Source organism: Trichosurus vulpecula, chromosome 6, assembly GCF_011100635.1.
Source record: "Trichosurus vulpecula isolate mTriVul1 chromosome 6, mTriVul1.pri, whole genome shotgun sequence".
NCBI classification, from domain to species: domain Eukaryota; kingdom Metazoa; phylum Chordata; class Mammalia; order Diprotodontia; family Phalangeridae; genus Trichosurus; species Trichosurus vulpecula.
The window spans coordinates 119,351,442-119,372,699 of NC_050578.1; the positions used below are offsets into that span (position 1 = coordinate 119,351,442).

General features: G+C 37.7%; 1 protein-coding gene across 1 annotated transcript; it reads left to right on the forward strand.

The window, feature by feature from the left end:
* The first annotated feature begins 680 nt into the window (after window positions 1-680).
* LOC118853918 (serine/threonine-protein phosphatase 2A catalytic subunit beta isoform-like) lies at window positions 681-19,055 on the forward strand. Its single transcript, XM_036764162.1, has 3 exons — window positions 681-1,768; window positions 4,993-5,076; window positions 18,927-19,055. The coding sequence occupies exons 1-2, from the start codon at window positions 836-838 to the stop codon at window positions 5,035-5,037; spliced, it is 978 nt and encodes a 325-aa protein (XP_036620057.1). The 5' UTR covers window positions 681-835; the 3' UTR covers window positions 5,038-5,076; window positions 18,927-19,055.
* The last annotated feature ends 2,203 nt before the right edge of the window (window positions 19,056-21,258 follow it).

A 21,258-nucleotide genomic window follows, 5' to 3' on the forward strand; every position in this document is an offset into this window, starting at 1 on the left:
AAGAAGAATGGCGTTGCCCTTTTGGAGGATGGGTCTCGTGAATTTTGAGGTAACATGTTCCTCTAAGATAAAAGTGACCTCTAAAATAAAGGAAACGCAGCTATGGGGTTTGTACTTTACTTGCCTCCCTATTAGTTATGACAAGATCAACAAAAATGATTAAAGTTTAAAGCAAGACTGCACCATATTAGACATTTCCTGCCAACACAGGGAATTCCAAGACTAACCACAAAAAAAAAACAAAACGCATTTCCCACAGGAATGAACCTGCCCTTTAGCAATACCTGCATGACCCCAAGACATGACCACTTCCCACAGAAACCACTTATTGACTGTTACTCTAAGGGAACCTAAAAGCAATCAAAAACCCAATCTGCACGAAAACATCATCTGCCCAGGAACTTACGGTGTGGTGTCAAAGAGTTGCCTTGGGGTGCCAGGTGGGACATGAACATAGATCTCCTGTACGCTGAAGCATTCTGCCTATCTGTTATTCCAAGCTGCCTCCCTTGCACATAGTAGACACTTAATAATTTTTCGTTGTTTTGTTATTGAATGAAAGAACAAAAGAATGAATTCTCCCTTTCCTCCCGCCCAGCCCAGCCAGAAGCCTTTGCCAGACACTTCCGGAGCTCGAGGGCTGAGGAGGAGGGGCTTAGAGGCACGCGGATAGAGGGTGGTTGGCCTCAGTCCCCTTCCCTCCCCACAAGGGAGGGGCAGGACTGGTTTGAGCCAGCCAGGTGGGACTGGACAGGAAGTGAGAACAGGCTGCCGAGACTGGAGGGGAGAGGTGGTTGGGCGAGCAGGGACTTCAAACTCCTCCGTGGAGGAGAAGATGTCCATCACAGAGCTGAACCAATGGATAAAACAGCTGAACAACTGTAAACTCCTCGACGAGAACCGAGTGCAGACTCTATGCGAGAAGGCTAAGGAAATCCTCGTGAAAGAGTCAAACGTTCAGGAGATCTCTTGTCCCATCACTGTCTGCGGCGATGTCCATGGCCAATTTCAGGATCTTTTGCAAATCTTTACAATTGGTGGGGAAATACCAGACAAAAACTATCTGTTTTTGGGTGACTATGTTGACAGAGGCTTGTACTCAGTGGAGACTATGACTTTCCTTATATCTTTAAAAGTACAATATCCAAAGTACATTACGCTGTTGAGAGGAAACCACGAGAGCCGAGATATTACTCAAGTTTATGGTTTCTATGATGAATGCGAAAAGAAGTATGGAAATGCCAATGTCTGGAAATATTTTACAGACCTATTTGATTATCTCCCCCTTACAGCTTTAGTTGACGGACAGATATTTTGCGTCCATGGAGGTCTGTCTCCTTCCATAGATACCCTGGATCATATAAGAGCTTTGGATCGCTTTAAAGAAATCACCTTGAGTGGACCAATCTGTGATCTGTTGTGGTCCGATCCAGATGATTTTGAGGGATGGGGGCCCTCTCCAAGGGGAGCTGGCTACACATTTGGACCAGACATTACTGAAATATTTAGCTGGACCAACGGCCTTTCATTGATTACTCGGGGTCACCAACTTGTCCAGGACGGTTACTTCTGGCATCACAATGAAAAGATGGTGACCATTTTCAGTGCACCCAATTATTGTAACCGTTTTGGGAACCGGGGTGCTATCATGGAACTGGATGATCCTATAAAGTACTCCTTTCTACAGTTTGACCAAGCACCTCAAGGAAAGTGTGCTGCCATCTCACTTCTACCTTTTTCGTATAGACAGCCTTGGGCAAAACCCAGGGTAAATATTAAGCAGTATTGGAATAATCTTTTTAAAAAGCAAACATAATTTTGTTCTGTGTGTTGAAATGTGTCAGAATAAAACCCCATCCAGGGACAAAATGAGCCACATTGATAATAATGAGCAGTGAGCTAAATTTGAGGATGAAATAACAGCAGAACATTATCTGAAATCAGTTCAACAGTTTGCCTGCTATACATAGTTTGTGTGGTAACTTTTCTTTTTCTTTAGGACTGATCAAACAGAAAAGGTTACCAATACGTTCGGTTTTGGGTTTTTTTTTCACTTATATGATTTTAGTTGTAAAATTTGGCTCGAATCATATTAATACTCTCTTTTATAAAAATGTAGAAATTAACTAAAGAAAATAAAATTTTTAACGGACCGACTTCAGATGGGTGGGAATATGATGCAGTGATGTGTCAGGGAACTCTGTCAGCACCAAAACAAAACAAAAACGCTATCCAAGGAGGAAAAGTATATGAAGGGCATTGTGTTTTTGTTTTGTTTTGTTTTGTTTTTCCCTAGGAGATACTGAGTCAAAGGTGGCAACCCTGGAAATAAGCAAACAGAAAAAAAAATACTTTAAAAGTATTTTAAAAGTACTTTTTTTAACCATAACTTCAGAAAATAACATGTTTATTATTACATCAATACCTTTTTGGCACTCCCATTTCAATGGTGTGGGTAACCCTATGAAGGTCCTTTATCCATGCATGTCTAGTTGTATGGTTATTATCTACACTTTCTTTTAAGTCATCCTCCAGGAATTCAACCAACATTCTGGGGGCCTTATTTTAAATCTTTGTCTCTCTTTTTTCCCCCAGTCAATCAATAAACATTTAAGAGCCTACTGGTTGCCAGGCTCTATGCTAAGGGGATACAGAAAGAGGCAAAAGACCTCAATGAGCTTACAATTTAATGGGGGAGGCAACATGCAAACAAATATATACAAAGCAAGCTATATACAAGATTAGTAGGAAATAATTAACAAAGGGAAGGCACTGGAGTTAAGAGAAATTGGGGAAGCCTTCCTGTAGAGAAGGCTGTCCTGTAAAGAAGGTGGCAGATACTTTTGGAAATAACAGGCTGTCCAAGTGTGGGGGTGGGCGGGTGAGGGGGGGAAGTACTATCAGCAACAGGTAGTCTTTTTATTACATTATTTTTTATATGTTTTAAAAGAAAAAAAAGAATACTTTGAATTTTTCCTCTTCTTTTAAGCAACTATACCTCTACCAGAGATAAACTATTTTCCCAACTGCAATGGTTTTAAAAATAGTTTGAAAATGTCTTGTTTTATTACCATCTTGTTCTCGGTAAAAAAAATTCTGAAAATTTTCCACTTTATACTGGAGTTCTGTTAAAAATGCAAGTTATGAACTCTATGAAGTAAGCATTTTTCTTTGACCTGGAAAGTTTTTTCGTTTTTTTTTCCCCCCTAGAGAGGTGTAATTCTTATTAGGTACTTTTTTTTTAACTGAACTTAGGGATACTTTTCTTAAAATGCCCTTTTCTATTTGTGATAAAGAGTTCTCATTTCCCTAGCCCACCAAAGAATGTAAGAAGGTATATGGTATTGATTAATTTCCTTTCCTAATTTCAAGTCCAGTACTTTACCATTCCACCTACCTGCTTACACTTAAAAACATTGTTCATAAAAGTTTATGGATCAGTGTTACTGTGACATGCAAGTGGTTATGAGCAATAGGTCTGCTTATGATAATGTTTCCAGTACAGTTTATTTACCGAATTCTAAATTATATTTTCCATTCTATATTCATGATTGTTATCATTCATCTCATTTTCATATTTTTTTCTGGAGTTCAGCTAGGAACAACTTAATGACAAAGTCTCTATCCTGCTATTATTCCTTTATATTTAATGTTCTGCAGGTTATTATGCAGATAGATGACTTCATTTTATAATTGAATCAGAGTATTGAATGAAAGCTTGTGTTACTATATTATTACATTATGATTATTTTATATTAATATAATTATATTAATAAGTATTATATATAAATTATTATTATTATACAAGTAAGGCAATACTTCTAGTCTTTGCTTCGTCTAGTGGACCCAGTCCTAGACAAGATGCTAGCTTTGGCAGTGTCTGATTAGTATTGAAGCTTTGATCATTGAAGGGGTGGCTTCAGGTGTTCCTGATGCTAGGAAGTGGGCGGAGGATTTTTAGCAGAGCTCAGGAAGCCAAGAAGGAGATTAAGCCTGAGAATACTGAGGAGTCAAAGAAGCATTCTACCACACATATGTGAAACTAAAAGAAGTTTCCTTTTCCGTTTGGGGAGATTCAAAAATCTTAACTAATCATTAACAAAATACTCTTTCTCCTCCTCTGCCTTGTTAATTATATTTATTGTCATACCAATATAACCTGAATATGCTATTTAAAACAGGTTCTTTCCACTTCTTGTTCAGTCACTGCAGTCAGGTCTGACTCTTTGTGACCCCATTTGGGGTTTTCTTGGCAAAGATCCTAGAATGGTTTTCCATTTTCTTCTCCAGCTTATTTTACAGATGAGGAAACTGAGGCAGAGTTAAGTGACTTATACAGGGTTACACAGCTCATAAGTATCAGAAGCCACATTTTAACTCAGGAAGATGAATCTTCCTGACCCCAGGCCTGATACTCTATCCACTGAGCCACCTCGCTGCCCTATAAATTGGTTACATTTATACTCTAATAAAAGCTCTGAATCCCCAATCCTTTTGCATTACTTTCTTATAACCAGCCTATAATTAATAACATGATATCACAGAGGGGTTGTGAAAAATGACAATTTACATATAATAGAGTTGCAGGATAAAATCAAGAAATGCATTCATAGCAAACACTGTAAATTCCAATTTCTCAGAAAAAACTCACCTCTCACATTTCTATCCCCAAGGGCCTTGCTTCCCACTCTCTCATGCTGCCTTATTGGCATAATACTCTTAAGTATTAATTAACTGATACTCATAAGTATCCTAACTAATATTTAATCTTTAAGATTTTTCAATATCTTCTTCTGGAACAGAAGGGTGAATTCTACCCAAGGTATTACTTCACCAAATCTTGCGTTGCTGATATAGGGGAAAATGCTTGAAAACCAGAGCAGAAGGTGACATGACACAGGTATAAGGCTAGGAATCCATTAACTTTGCAACCATTTCCTTCTCCTAACTTCTATTTCTTCCTCCTTTTCTTCCTTCTCTTCCTCAATCTAGAGATATCTTCATGCTGTATGTTTACATGTATCCTTCTGGGAGTAGTCAGAGTCTCTGAAGTCCCAAAGCCTTGGTGGACCTCTGGTGAGAACACCTTACATTTATCATTCCTATTATAATTAATATTAAAAATTCACATTTTAATGTGAATCACATAATTTGAGAGTTGGAAGGACAGTATTAGGCATTTTGTCTGTTTAGTCATTTTTTCAGTTGTATCTGACTAATACCCCATTCAAGGTTTTCTTGGCAAAGATTCTGGTGTGGTTTGCCATTTCCTTCCCCAGCTAATTTTACAAATGAGGAAATTGAGGCAAACAGGGTTAAGTGACTTGCCCAGGGTTACACAGCTAGTAAATGTTTGAGGTCATATTTGAACTCAGGTCCTTCTGACTCCAGGCCCAGCACTCTGTCTACTACACCACCTAGCAGCCTTGATGGCCTTCTAGTCCAAATCATATCCAAAAAGAATCCCCACCATAATAACCAGAAAATGGTCATGCAGCCCTTACTGAATATCTCCAAACTGGAGGGGCATGGGATGGGGGTGGGAAACTCATTGCCTATAAAGGCAGCCCATTCCACTTTTAAAGACTTTGTTCGGAAGTTGTTTGTATATTCATTTGTTAGGTTTTTTTTTAATGGCCTTTAATTTTTATAAATCAAGTTACCCACAACAATCAGAGAAGTTATAGCATAATCTTGTATGATAATCCTGTGCAGGTGATTTTAGAAGAAAATGGGTCTGAGTGACTTGTCCATGGTCACACACCTAGAGGTTTCTCTGGGAGTTAAAACCATGATCCTGAGATCTTATGATCAAAGTCAGAACTGAGATTCAAACATATCTCAGAACAAAACTTCAACAGACTTTCAGAATAATTGGGAAGTGCCCATTTATGTCCAAGCAGTTGCAATTCTTATACATTTTACTTCAAATTATAATTTATTTGATGTTAACAATTGGCCATAGGTGAAATTTGATTGTGTTGAGTTATTCTTCCTATTGTATATTCATGCATATGTTTATGGAAAAAAGTTAAATCACATTAATGAAAGACTGACTATCTCAGTATCAATTATAACTTAAGGTACATAAATCACAGGTTTAAGGTCTCTAAAGATTATTATAAATCTATAGAGTGCATTCCTAGCTAATTAACTCCTTTTCAATAATGTGTTATGAGGGCATCAGCAATAAGACTCTGGGAATGTGTGAATATACAAAGAGAGAGACCCTGAATTTGAGGGAAGAAAACACCCGCAATAGTCACTAGTAAGTGAGTCTTAGCAGAGAGATAAAAGGCAGGCAAGAGGGAATTGAAAAAAAAAAAAGCTATCAGGAATGAAATTGAATGAAAAGAGTGCACCTTTGGAATCATGTGCTAGGACTTAGATCATATTGCAGCTACTTTATATAATTTTACTACTGTTCATTGTACAAGCATCTAATAAGTAGGGTAGATATCACCGCCAAAAGCAAGAGGTGTACATTGTAATTCAGGATTGTTCACTGATGACTCATTGACCTTAGAAAATCCCTTTCATTTCTCTGAGTTGACTCGCTTGATCCTTTCAAGTAGATGTTTGTCAATATTTAACAAAATCAGTTTACATTGATTAACCCATCAGTGGATTATCTTAGTAATTAATGTTTTTTCACTTTTCCTTCTTTGCTTTCTTCCTTCCTCTGTTTTTACCATTTTCTTTCCATTACTGCAAGAGCAGACCAAATATTATTGTGTTCAATATGTTCATTATATTGTTGTTGTTGTGTTTGTCCTTCATTTTCGAAGAAGACCATGGCATCAGGGAAATGATGACATGCCTTGTAGTTGACTTTGATTTGAGTGAGGGAGGGCTGGGCAAGGTCACCAGCATCACTTTCTCCTGTGGTCCAGTGGCCTGATATTCACCAGGATGACTGGAGATGGCCCAGGATGCAATGGGAGACCCTGATCATTTTAGGCTAAGGCCTTTTCAAGTACTCACTTAGAGTGAGATAATGCCCATTCAGTGAATAGGCCTCTTGTGAGTAGACTGAGCTGCCTGAATAGGGACTAAACTAGTTGGGTAACTCAGCTAATCCTCTCCCATCTCCCATCTCCGGTCTCCCATCTCCCATCTCCCATCTCCCATGTCCCGTCTCCCTCCTATGTGATATCATTTTCAATTTTTTTTAAAGACTGCTGTGTTCCTTGTCTCATCAGTACAATCTTGGTATTTTTTTTCCAATGAGACCTTTTTTTCTAGGAGAAAAACTGGGGCAAATATTATTTGTAATGGGGATAAACTATAAGATTTTCCAATATGATCAGGAGTGAAGGAAGGATATCCATTATCACCATTATTATTCAATATCATGCTAGAAATGCTATCTCAATAAGCCAAGAAAAAAGAAATTCAATGAGTAAGAATAGGCAATGGGGAAACAAAACTATCACTTTTGCTGATGATACAATTTACTTAGAAAACCGTAGAGAATCAACAACAACAAAAAAACCTAGTTGAAAGAGTAAACAACATTAGCCAAGTTTCAAGATATAAAAAAAAATCCACATAAATCATGAACATTTTCTACATAGCACCAATAAAAGAAAACAGGAAGGAAGAGATAGAGAAATTCCATTTAAAGTAACTGCAGACTAGGTAAAATACTTGGGAGTCTACCTGCTGAGACACACAGAGACACATACGGGAACTATATGGAAGCACAAAGCACCCTTCATTCAAAATAAAAACAGAACCCAAATAATTGGAGAAATATTAATTGTTCATCAGTAGGCTGATCCAACATAATAAAAATGACAATACTACCTAAATTAATTCACTTAGTTCCACATCAAACTACTAAGAATTATTTTAAAGAGCTAGAAAAAAATAATAAAAACTTATCTGGAGGAACAAAAAGTCAAGAATATTAAGAAAAATCACTTTAAAAAATGAAAAGGAAAGGGGCCTAGTCATACCAGATTTCAAACTATATGACAAAGCAGTAATCATAAAAATAATTTGGTGCTGGATAAGCAAGGGAGGGCTTGATTAATGAGATTCTTTTTACACATTATACAGAAGTAAATAGAGTAACTGATAAAATCAAAGATGCCATCTACTGGGGCAAGAACTCACTATTTGACAAAAATTACTGGGAAAACTGGAAAACTGTCAGACAGAAGCTAGATGTAGATCATGTGACTACACCACATATTCATATCAACTGAAAATTTGAATATAATTTAAATGTAAAAGATATAAGAAAATTAGGGATGTATGGGAAGAAATACCTGTTATATCTATGGATGGGGGAGAGCTCATGGCCAAAAAAGAGATAGAGAGGATCTTGGGAAATAAAATAAGTAATTTTGATTACATAAAATTAAAAAGGTTTTGCACAAACAAAACCAATGCAGCCAAAATAAGAAGAAAGTCAGAAGAGTAGGAGGAAAAATTAGATTGAGTTTCTCTTATAAAGACCACATTTCTCAAATATGTAGAGAATTAAGCCAAATTTATATTTTTAAAAGGAGTCACTCCTCATTTAACAGATGGTCAAAAGATATGAACAGGCAGTTTTCAGAAGAACTCAATAGTCACATCCCTTTTGAATAGTCAAAATCCCTATTAGAGAAATGCAAATTAAAACAACACTGCAGTACTACCTCATGCCCATCAGATTGACTAAGTGAAAGAAAATGACAAATTCTGAAAGGGATGTGGGAAAATAGATACACTAATGTACTCTTATTAGAGCAGTGAACTAGTTCAATGATTCTGGAGAACAATTTGGAACTATGCTCAAAGGGCTATAAAACTGGGCATAACCTTTCATCCAACAATACCACTACTAGGTTTGTACCCCAAAGAGATCAATGAAAAATGAAAAGAAGCCACATGTACAAAAATATTTATAATAGCTGTTTTTATTGTAGCAAAGAATGAGAAATTGAGGGATGCCCATCAATTGAGGAGTGGCTGAATAAGGTATGGTATATTAATGTGATGGAATATTATAATATTGTGCTACAAGAAATGAGGAAGGGAATGGTTTCAGACAAACTTGGGGAGACTTATATGAACTAATAGTAAGTGAAGTGTGAAGAATCAGGAGAAGATGTGCACAGTAATAGCAATAATATAACAATAATCAACTACGAATGATGTAGTACTTCTCACCAATACAATAACCAACCAAAACTCCAAATGGCTCTTGATGAAAAATGCTATCTCTAGATACAGAACTGGTGGACTCAAATTACATATTAAAGGATTTCTTTCTTTTCTTTTTTTTTCTTACTTTTTTTTGCCCAGAGCACAAGTAATACAAAAGTGTATTTTGAAATACTTTGTAAGTATAATGAACATAATATTTCTTGCTGTGACAACAATGCTACTTACAGCTACTGTGGCCATGTAAGGCCAATAACACCAGCACACACAGGAGAGCTGCTAGCGCAGGTTCCTTAATCTAAGGAAATCAACTTTAAGGGGCTTACAATCTCACTTTAATCAAACATGCATATATCATTCACTTAACTCAGAGGAAAAAGTCAGCACCCTGAATTTCAGAGAAAACACAAACAGAAATTACAAGCAGAAATCGTATAAACAGAGCAAATGTCACAAATCAGAAAGGCTTCTAGCTGTCTGACTAAGACAATACATACATAGTTACCAGAGAGAGAGAAACACCAACATATGGGTTTTCAAAGCTGGAGGGGCTCATTAATGGCTACCCAGAGTTTCATCTGACCAAATCACAGGAACAGTCTTCCAGTGAGTGAGCCCCCAAAGCAAAATGCTAACCTCAGAGTATATCTTCAGGGCCAGCCCACAGAGGGAGTCACAACCATATGACTCAAACTCATATGACTTAGGCTTTCTTGTGACTTAAGCAGGACATCAAAAACTCTTGATTTATCAAAGACTCTTGATTCAAACAAGGGCAAGTGTCAATCAAAGTCACTTGATTACCTTAGTGCTGAGAAGAACTAGAACTCCAAAAGAAAAAAGAGCAAATGGCAAAACTTACTTTTTTGCCATTACACTTGCCTCCTCAATGAATAGAGGAGAGGTAGAGGGAAGGAGAGAATTTGGAATTGAAAATAAAAATAAAATTTAAAAATTAAGGGAAAAAATAAAGAACTGTTTGGTATATGCATCAGCTGACAGTTCATGGAATTTGGATAGAACCTGCCTGGTTGTGTGATTTCTATCCTATATTACACCTAATCATCCATTTTCCCCCATGTATATTTGGAGGGTTTTATACGACAAAGGTAGGGTGTAGGGTGTGTTCAGGGAAGACTATTATCTCAGGTGTGGGGGCTCCAAGACCTTTTCAGGGCTGCTTTCTACCTTTGGTGTTCACTTAATCCACCTAACTCTCTCCTGTGACTCCAAGAAGCTGTAGCATGAACAGCGGCCACACCCTGTGTAATAGAAAGTAAAGTGGGACTTTTGCTGTTTTTTCTTTTGGAGTACTTCTCAGCACTAAGGCAATCAAGTACCTTTGATTGAGCCTTGCCTTTGTTTGAATTAAGAGTCTTTGAGTGAATCAAGAGACATTGATTGGAAACAGTAAATATACTCTCAGGTTAGCATTTTTCTTGGGGCTCACTCATTGGAAGAGTGTTCATGTTATTTGGCCAGATGAGACTCTGGGTAGCCATTATGGTGCCCCCTGGCTTTGAAAACCAAGATGTTGGTGCTTCTCTGTCTCTGGTAACTATGTATGTATTGCTATGTACAGATAGTTAGAAACCCTGTCTGCTGATTTATGTTATTTACTGTTTATATAGTTTCTGCTTGTAATTTTTGTTCGTGTCTTCTCTGAAGTTCAGAGTGCTGACTTTTTCCCCTGAACTAAGTGAATGATATATGGATGTTTAAATAAAGTGAGATTGTAAACCACCTAAAGTTGCTTTCTTTAGAAAAGTAGATCAAAGAACCTGTGCTAGCAGCCCCCTTGTGTGCTGTTGTTATTGGCCTTACACCTCCACAGCAGCTGCAAGCAGCGTTGTTGTTACACCCTGGTAAACCCTTTCATCAGATGGGCTAAACCAGTTAAGGATAGCTGAGGGGTCTCAAATCCATTGGTGAGTTTTGGGGTGTCAAGTAAAGACTTCCCCTGGTGGAATGAGCAGTTGAGAACAATTTGTTCCAAGAGCCATGAAGGCAGCTGAAGCTGTGGAGATCTTAGAGCTCAGTTAGACATTGAAGATACCAAGGTCATCCACTACACTTCGAGCCATCACCAGTCATTTTGACTCTGTTCTGCCACTAAACTGTGATGACTCTGGAAGAGAAACTGAGGCTGATGACTTTATGCAACTCATCAGAGAAGGTGCAAAACAGAATTGAAGCAACTCAAAAGAAATGAGATGCGCAAATTGAGAGAATCCACCCCGAAATGCTCACATAGACTATTTGTGCCTGAGCTGTGGTAGAGCACTCTGAGCTCCTATTAGTCTGATCAACCACAGTTGGACTTACTGTAACTTGACTCTAACATGGTGATGTCATTTTGGTCTCCTTCAAGAATGAAGGATGACAACCAATGACAAAGGAAAACTAAGAGTTATTATTTACTTCTTGGTAAAAAAAAAAGTAAGGCAAAATGGTGAAAAAGTGATTCAAAATTAAAATTTATTGTTTTGTTGAAAGCCATTCCAATTTGAAAAGGAACACTATCCAAAGCTGGCTTCTTCTTCTTCTCCTTCTTCTTCTTTCTTCTTCTATTGAGTTTAGTCGAGTATTTCTTATTGTATGAACCTTCATCTTCTCCCCTATTCCATACATTTGAAAGTGATCAATAGGCATCTCACAATTGCTCTGCTATTCTAGTGGTAAAACCTTGGCAGGAAGATTTTTTTTCTGATATTTGTTTCTAGTAGAAGGATTGGTTTTTTTCCATTTTCAGAATTTTTCTGTCCTCTAGTCGTTTACATAATAATTAAGGCTTTTACCCTTGTTATGGGCTTCCAAAACTTTCTGGAACTATGGAACACTAACTGGCTTTTGTCTCATTCAATTCAACTTTTTTTGAAAAGTATTTATTCAGCACCTGTTGTGTGCAAAGCGTTAGGCTGGAAATATGAGGTCAAAAAGGAAGAAGTCTCATACTTCGAGAAGCTTCATTCACCTTGTCACCATTATGTGGGTACAGGCTACACAGAGATATTACAAATTACACACAGAAGAATTAATGCAAAGTGCAAACAAAGTCATTTTAGAGAGCAACAATGATTTCGGGGTGGGGGAGCAGCATAAGTTGACAACAGCACTGAGCATTTAAGAGAGTTGGGGATTCCAAGAGATGGAGTTGGAGAAGAAAAACAGTTCTGGCATGAACAGTCTATCTGGGCAAAAGAATGGAAACTAGGTAATGATATTAGGTGGTCATTGCTTTGACATTTCAGTGGAATTATATTATGTGATGTGGGTACTCCTTCAAATGGTGCAGACTGTGTCTCATCTGTTGTAGATTTTGTCGATGCCCTCCAGTCACTCCTCTCCTGGGCATCTACCTAATATGCTGTCTTATTCTAAGACTCTTAAAACGTGACTTCCAATGGGAACCCATGGAATTTCAGTCTTCCTCATTGTCCCCCTTTCCTTTCCATCATGCATCTCTTTGATGATATCTTTATGGATGCTTCTTGTGTGTAGTTCCTCACTGGAAATGTCCTGCAGTCTGTTCTCTCTATTCCCCCCATGTATCTCTCAATTGCTTTTTGTGTGACTTGGAATTTAGGTTCTTTGGAGATGATGATATTCCATGACAGCGTCACACAATATAAGCTGAAGATTTATTTTGTTGTTGTCATTGTTTAGGAGAAGAGAAGATTCCAGTCATGCACTTTTATTGGCACAGAAAAGTCAGAGTAATTAAAGCCTGTTATGTTTGAAAATTAGAGTAAACTGAAAGACAATGATCTGAGCATGATAAATTTATTAGTTAGACTAGCAGTAAACAGTAAATGGCTCAATGGTCTCTCTCAATGACCAAAATCTTGAGTGAGGGCTGAAAGGTGAAACCCAGATGTGTCTTCCTTCTAATTGGCTTGACAGGACATCTTTTGGACCTCCTTTGCGAAGGTAAGACAATCCTGATTGGTAGAACTTTTAATGAGGAAGCAGATCAAAAGTCACCTCAGCTCCTCCCAATCACTTCCTCATTGAGAGATGAATGACAAGATTAGTCTACAGACACGGATACAGTCTGCAATGGCTTTGATAGAATCACCCTAAATTTGGGTTCTGGATTGTGGTTTGTAGGTGAGGTTACAAAGGCACTTTCTTTTGAGTTAAATGCATGTTGGGTGAGGTTACACAGGTGAACAGTACCAGAGTGGAGATACAAATTAAAACAATAAAACTGAGACTCAAACAACTGAAGACTACCCAGTAAATGACAAAGGTTATTACTAGACAAAAGCTTGACTTTAGGCAAGTTTCTCCAGAAAGTAGGTGAAGGGTGAAGTAAGGAGTTTAGACTCGCTGGGCATGGAGGAGCATGTATTATGAAGGCAGGATTTATGATTTCAAAGAGAATCATATATATGTCTGAAAGGTTCAGAACCACAGGATATAAGGAATTCTCTAGGTAGAAGGCAGAAGAATTAAAGCATGTATTTAAGCTCCAAAGTAACAGACCCATGAACCAGCATCCCCATTTTGATATTTTGATCAAAAGCTTCCAGGCCCAATAATTCCGCCTCACAAGAGTAACCAGGAGGCCACAGACAAGCATGATGGTATAAAGCAAAATCACATACATGCTTCCCCTCTACGGTAAGATTACCCACTGTCCTCAAGTCCTTGCTCAGCACTCCTCAGTCCACACGTGGGTCAGCTCTGCTACTGGCAGCTTCTGCCTCAGCTTCGGCTGTAGCTGTCTCTGGCTCCAACGGAAAAGGATCTTCAAGCCATCTTGTCTCCTCTTATAGAGTTCTGACATCATCAAGCGTCACCTGAATGACCACAGCCCAGGCTCTGGTGATTGGTTCTTGAGTTGGCCCCTCCCCTTAGGACCCTGGGATGTTCACATCCACGTAGATTAGATTAACACCCAATAGGGCATGGCTCTGGAGTTAACACCTCCCCTTAGCAGCCCCATGAATCGTCACAAAGAGGCAGACTTAAACCCACATGGTCTAAAAGCCTCTGCTGTCCCAGACATATAAACCAAGCCCTCCCTGAAGTTAGCCCTACCTTGGGCCCCAAGGGCCCAGCACCTAGTAAGGCTTAATGAAATAAACTGAGTTACTCAAAGAAAACAAAGGCCATTTTGCCTACCAACATAGAGCATTAAACCTATGCCAGTCTGACTATTTCTTAAAAATAGAATTAAAATCAATTTTATAAATCTCTTTATCAATGCAAATTGCTGACTCATTTCTAATTTATATTTCCCTACCTCCTATTGTCCCTATTATTGCAGAAGGTACCATCAGTTTCCCAGTCCCTCAAGATCCCAAGTTACAGGTCATCTTCAACTCTTCACTATTTCTCATATCCCATGTCAAATCTGTTGCCAAGATCTGTCAACAGCACCTTTGCAACATCTCTTCCACAAGCTTCCTTTTCTCCTTTGGCCCTCATCACCTGTACTATTGCAAGAGCCTGGTGAGGTGTCTGCCTGCCTCAAATCTTTCCCTACTCCAATCCGTTCTCTTCTTTTAGATTACTATCTGATCCACTGATCAAATACCAGGTGGTTTTTGTTTTGTTTTGTTTTGCTTTTGTGGAGAGGGGAAGGCAGGGCAATTGGGGTTAAGTGACTTGCCCAAGGTCACACAGCTAGTAAGTGTGTCAAGTGTCTGAGGCCAAATTTGAACTCAGGTCCTCCTGACTCCAGAACTGGTGCTTTACTCACTGAGCCATCTAGCTGTCCCATACCAAGTGGTTTTAATGGCTGTTGCTTTATATTACGATTTGAGATCTACTACTTCTAGGCTTTTGTCATTTATTCTTTTTTTCATTATTCCCCTTGAGATTCTTAATTTTTTCCCTTCCAGATAATTTTTTTTATTTAGGTTATCTATATCTAGAAGAAGAGAATCTATGTGGTATAGTACAGTCAGGAAGACCTGAGTCCAAGACCTCTTTCTAACACATACTGGTTGTGTGACCCTGGGTAAGTCACTCAAACTCTCAGTATTCTAAATCACTCTCTCAGGGCATAAATTGCAAAGAAGGTACAGACCTGTATCGATACAGGGAGTTTCTGGGAATGAGTAATACTAAAGAAATCACAGATCCCTATCATATACAATAACCCCTTAATAGTTTGATTGGTATTCATTCCATCCAGCCACCAAAATGATTTTCATAAGGCGTGGGTCTAACAACATCATCACCTTACTCCATAAGCTTTGGTGGATCACATAGGAAATGCTCTGTTTGGCATTCAGTGTCTTTCACAGCCTATCTTTCCTGTCTTTATACACCTTACTCCCCTTCCTCCCCTTGACTAACTCTTCTATCAATGACACTGGCCTCCTGGCCATTTCACAAACAAGTCTTCCTTACTCCAGGCCAGGTAGTCTATCTACTGAACCATCTAGCTGCCCTCTTGCTCAATTATACATAATTGTTATAGGAACAGGCTTCTACTTGGGAGAAGAGGTGGTAGGTAATGGGTTAGAAGTTAATGATGGATATGAAAAAAAGAGAAATTATTTTAAAAATTAAAAACAATATTTGGCCTAGCACTTTTGAAAAATGCCTATTTTCTAAAAACATGATTCTGCTTCTATAGAGATAAATTAATAGAGCCATAGAGATCCCTAATTAATATGAATATGGGTTTATTTTAAATATAAAATATTAGATTAATTGATGTCTAATGACAAATTGTTACAAATCAATTTTAAAATTAATCTTAAATTATTAAATCACAGTGTTTTATAAAACACTCATACATTTTGAACTCTTCATTACAAAGTTTCTTGTAGGAGGATAACTGAATTTCACTTGCCATTATGGTTTTATAAATATGTATAGTAGTGGGCAGAGATGTAGATTCCCAAACAACCATGGACAAATGAATCATTATAGCCCATCTAATAAATAAAAGGGCTCTAACTGTGTTTAGGTCTTTAGTAAAGGTGACTCATTCCTGCTAGTGCATCTTAAAAGCTTTGATCCTTGAAAGTCAAGGTCCTTATTAGTGACCTGAATAATAATCTGCAAAAAGTTTTCAGATTGGTCAGCTGTCTAAGGTTTGAGGACTTAGAATCATGAATTGTAAAGCAACATTTAAGGTTATCTATCCTACCTCCTAATTTTGCTGGGGTTTAAAGTTGGAAGTTGAGACTGAAAAAAGAAGTTGAGACTAAGATTGTATAACTTGTATCTATGGGATGAAGGATTAAATTCACATCTTCCCCAAACTAATTCAATGTTATTTTAGACACTGTGCCTATGGTTCACCTAATTCTGTTTTCTTTCCTTTGTATCAGTTCATACAAGCCTTACTATGCACCTCTAAAGTTTTTATATTCATTACACAACTATATTCTCTCAGTACAATAATATTCCATTATATTCATATATTTCAATTTCTTTACCTTTCTCCCTCCAGTTAACGAGTTCCCATTCTCCATCTTTATTTTGTACCACAAAAAAAGTGCTGCTATGTGGATTTTGGTATTTTTGGAGTATTTTCCCCTGTTTTTTACTTCTTTGGGGTATATTAACATAAGTTGTTGATGAGACCTGAGTTTTCAATTCAGATCCCTAGAAAATTGACTATTGTGTCAAAGAGGTATATTTTGTGCACAAAATATACATGGAAATGGAAAAAACAATAATGTGGCATCCCTATCAAAGACCTTTTATAAAGCAAACATGGAGTAAAGAGTAAAGGAAACATGAAGGTTTTTTCTCAGATTTCTCATACACAGGGATGCATATACTTAGAGGGATGTGCGCTCTTTGTTTGGTCATTTTTCAGTCATGTCTGACTCTACATTGACTCCATCTGGGGTTTGGGGGTTTTCTTGGCAAAGGTAATTGGAGCAGTTTGTCATTTTCTTGTCTAGTTCATTTCAAAGATGAGTAAGCTGAGGCAAACTGGGTTAAGTGACTTGCCCAGGGTCATACAGCTATTGAGTGCCTTAGGCCTGATTTGAACTCAGGAAGGTAAGTCTTTCTGATTCCAAGCCCAAGGCTCTATCTACTTCACTACCTAGCTGTCCCACTTAAACTTTCAATTCAAAGTACTCAAATTCACTCAGTCAATTGATAACATTATCTGATAATGGTATGTCTTCCAAATTATTCCCAAGTATATCATTAAGAAAGGTGCAAATGGAAGAAGGAAAAAGTCCAAAATTCATATATCCTTAATGATTAAAGCATGATGTTGTGATAAGAATGCTGGATTGGAAAGTAAAGCTTCTGGTTTTCAGTTTTCAATTCCAGCTTTAACATTTCTTCTTGTACAATCTCTGCCAACCTCTCCAATGTTCTACCAATGCCCAGGCTACCTGATTTCTAATAACCTTTCTTTGAATATAGATGTTGTTTGTCTCCCCCATTAGATCAAAATCTTGACATCAAGGGCTGTCTTTTTCCTCCTTTTCTATGCTCAACAGTTAGCACAGTGCCTGGCATTTAATAAGTATTTATTGACTTATTGTTTATCGATAGGTAGTATGACATAGGGGTATACTGAGCCAGACTTAGAAAGAGAAGACTTAGGTTCAAATGCTGCCTTTGACACATATTGTACATGTGACCATGGTGACTCTCTAAGACTATAAATTGCAGAATAGCTGCTGATTTTAATTAGTAGAGAAGGTTCCTATTAACAATTTTATCACAGGTCAGGGCCAAAGGAAAAAAATATAAAATGCAATCTTAGGTAAATATGGGAAAGTCAGTATCTTGTATCGTCTGATAGAGGACTGGAGTCAGGAAGAATTGAGTTCAAATTCCACCTTTGACACATGCTAGCTTTGTGATGGGCTGTTTAAGGAGATGGGTTACAGAGGATTAGCAACTCTCTAATAGTAGATGGAGTTCCCTCATTGAGATTTCCTTACATTGATAAATTCATAGGTCTGAAAAATAATAATGAAAAATAAATATAGACTTTTATTAAAACTGCCTAATTCTTACAATTATCCTTGAAAACAAAAGGAAATAATGAAAAAGACAACAGGTTTTATCCCAAGAGGTTGGTGGAAGAAGAAAGATATAGCAGGGTTGGTAGGTGAAAAGGTAGCTGAGACAGAGATAGTGCTATTGGTCTCTGATTGGAAAAGAGATAAAAGACAGGAAATGGGACCTATTCTGAAGGGATTTACTCAGCTACATTTTCTGTCTCCCTCCCCCCTTCATCTCCCCAATAAATATGCTATGAAAATAAAGTAATTGGAATGCATTTGGGCATTTGTTTATTGATGTGCCCAATTTTTTTAAAAAAATTATTTTCTGAGAGTGTGTCTGCTATAGTTAAGAGAGCAGTAGACTCATGGGGCAGCAATATTTGGGGTTAAATCCTGCCTCTTGAAATTGCCAGTTGTGTTTCTATGGGCAAATCACTGAAGCTCCCTGGGCATGTTACAACTCTCCTATAGTCAATCCTGTTTATTAAATACTAGAGTAAAAATTCTTTTATATCTTTTTTTTTTTGGTTTGTTTTTCTTCTTTTGATCTTAGATGCTGGCTTCTTTAGCAGGTCATCCATTACCATGTGTATTGGTGAAGGGAGGTATTTCCTATACTGGAATTTCTACTTTGTTTTACTTTAAAAAATTATATAAGAAAAATGTTATCAGCTTTAGTAAAATTTGAACTTGCGTATAATGCTACACTTCTGAAAAGTAGTTACGACTTACCATTGCACTAATAAATAACATCTCTAATAGACTCAAGGAAAACATGACCATAAAGCAAGTATGTGTTTTTCTTTTATTCCACAGCTACAGTTTTTGCAGTACTGGTGATATCTGGAATGCGGTAAAATAGCAATTGACAAACACCAAGGAAGAATTACATTATTACAAATGCCGGAGCATTTGTTAATAAAACATTTTATTTCATTCTATTTGAAATTATGTTATTACTTATTAAAACCAATACTGAAATCTTCTATTTGGGTACATTTCTTAGCTATTGTTCATATTTATTAAATATGGCCACTTCAATAAAAAGAACCATTATAATGATCTGAGCATCATTAGGAGTTAAATATGTGGAAGCTAGTGATGTGTACCATTGACAGATCTCATCATTTTCCAGTAACTAAAGGCATCATACTTAGTGCTACCAAAAATACACATCGAATAAAAAATATCAAGACAAAGAAAATTTAAATGTAGGAAATTACTAATGTCAATTCTATATGCATATCTCCTTCAATGGAAATGTGGGTTATAAGCTAGAGAGTTCCATGTCACTCCATTCCTCAAGACCTTTCCATGTGTCCCTATTATCTACAGGATGGATTACAAACTCCTTGGCTCAGCATTAATAAAATCCTAGACATGCTTCCAGCCTAATCTTAGATTTAAATGGACCACTCTACACAAAGCAATTTTTATGCAATGCAGATTTAACTGAGAGCTTGGGGAAAGAAGGGAGGGAGGGTAGGAGGTAGGAAGGGAGCCTCGTGCAGTGGAGGGAGGGGACCTGCATACCCTCCAAGGACAAGTGTTGAGGCTGGGCAAAGAGAAGCCTGAGCCTAGAGTTGGGGCCAGCTGTTTGGGGACCTGGCCAGAGCCCAGAGGAAGAACACCTTGAGGGGAAGGAAGGGAGTAGAGAAAAAGGACAGAGTCAGGAAAGGATCAGAGCTGCTCAGGGGTGGGGACAGACACTGGGTACCAGAGGGTGGACTGAGGAAATATGGAAGGGTGGGGCCAGATCCTCAGGAAGAGTGGACTCAGCAGGGAAATATCTTCTCTCCAGGCAACAGAGGTCTCAAGCCAAGACCCCATTCTGTGGGTTCTTCTGCTTTTACTTGAAAGGTTTTTGTCTTTGTTTGAAGCTGGGTGGGATGGGGTGGAGGAGTAATAGCCTCTCAATACAATGAAGAATGAACTATACCTGGTGATTGACTGTATAGCTCTAGCTTACCACATCATAAACCAACAGCAGCAGCAGCAGCAGCAGCAGCAGCCTTTAGCAGTACCTAAGATCTTAACTATACTAATAATATTTGTGTGAAGGATCCGATAATCTCTCATGTCAGATTTTACTGAACTACAGTTACTTTCTGTTGCATTTTGCCAAAGGCAATCTACTTACACAAACCCAAAGACTTTAACTTTTCATTACTGAGTTTCCCTGACCTCAGAAACCAAAATTGAAGCTCTGTTCCCCCTATTGTCTTCTGGCCACTGAGCTCACCTGACTGGGATTTAAAGATCTATCATGGTTCAATCTTCCTATCACCCTTGACATTGGCACCATATTATGGGTGCCAGTCCTAGTATCTTCTTTTATTTCTTTCTACTCTTGGCTTTACAAACTCTCTTTATTACATTGAAGTTGGTGGTCATAGAGGGTAATTCAGAAGGACATAGTGGGCTCACACTACAACATAAAACAAAGAAGGAATCTCAAAGGAAAGGTCAACTAAAGGACAACTAAAAAAGATTTATTACTGAAAATAAATGACCTGGTAATGTAAGATGAGAAAAACCTAACCGAGTAACAGCCTTTGTGTGCCACTGATTTTCACTTGATGCCAAGAAGGCCCCAGCATTTTAAATCAACCTCATTTGATAAAACTATGAGAGGACAGGTTAGACAGGAATGGGTGAATTATAAATCTACATCAGAGCCACATTGATCTATGGCAGAGCCTCCTAACCTGGGGTCTATGAACTTGTTCTTTTAATATTTTGATACCTATATTTTCATAACTATATTGATAACTATATTATTTAATATTTGATAACTAAATCAACTATAATTGTTTCATTTATAATTTTATATACTTTTTTAAGGCATTTAAAACCATGATTTTGAGAAGGGATCCATAGGTTTCACCAGACTGCCATGGTTGCCCATGACACAAAGAAGTTTAAGGACCATTGGAATATTGTACTACTGAAGTATTTACAAGTAATGAGAATATATCAAAAAATAATAGTCATATAATTTAATTAGAAGTATTTAGAAACATATCTATCCAGTTTAGTGAAGAGTGGCAACTAAACTTTCTAACTTAATCCTTTACAAACATGTCTCAGACCTAGCATGGGTCATGTCCCTCATAGGGCTGAAAACCCCATGTGAGGGAGTCTCTTC

Excerpts from the sequence above, each read along its gene's own strand:
- LOC118853918 (XM_036764162.1), top strand. The coding sequence starts at position 836 with ATGTCCATCACAGAGCTGAACCAATGGATAAAACAGCTGAACAACTGT. Across the intron at positions 1,769-4,992 it reads AGCCTTGGGCAAAACCCAGG|AGATATCTTCATGCTGTATG; the intron begins GTAAATATTAAG and ends TCCTCAATCTAG.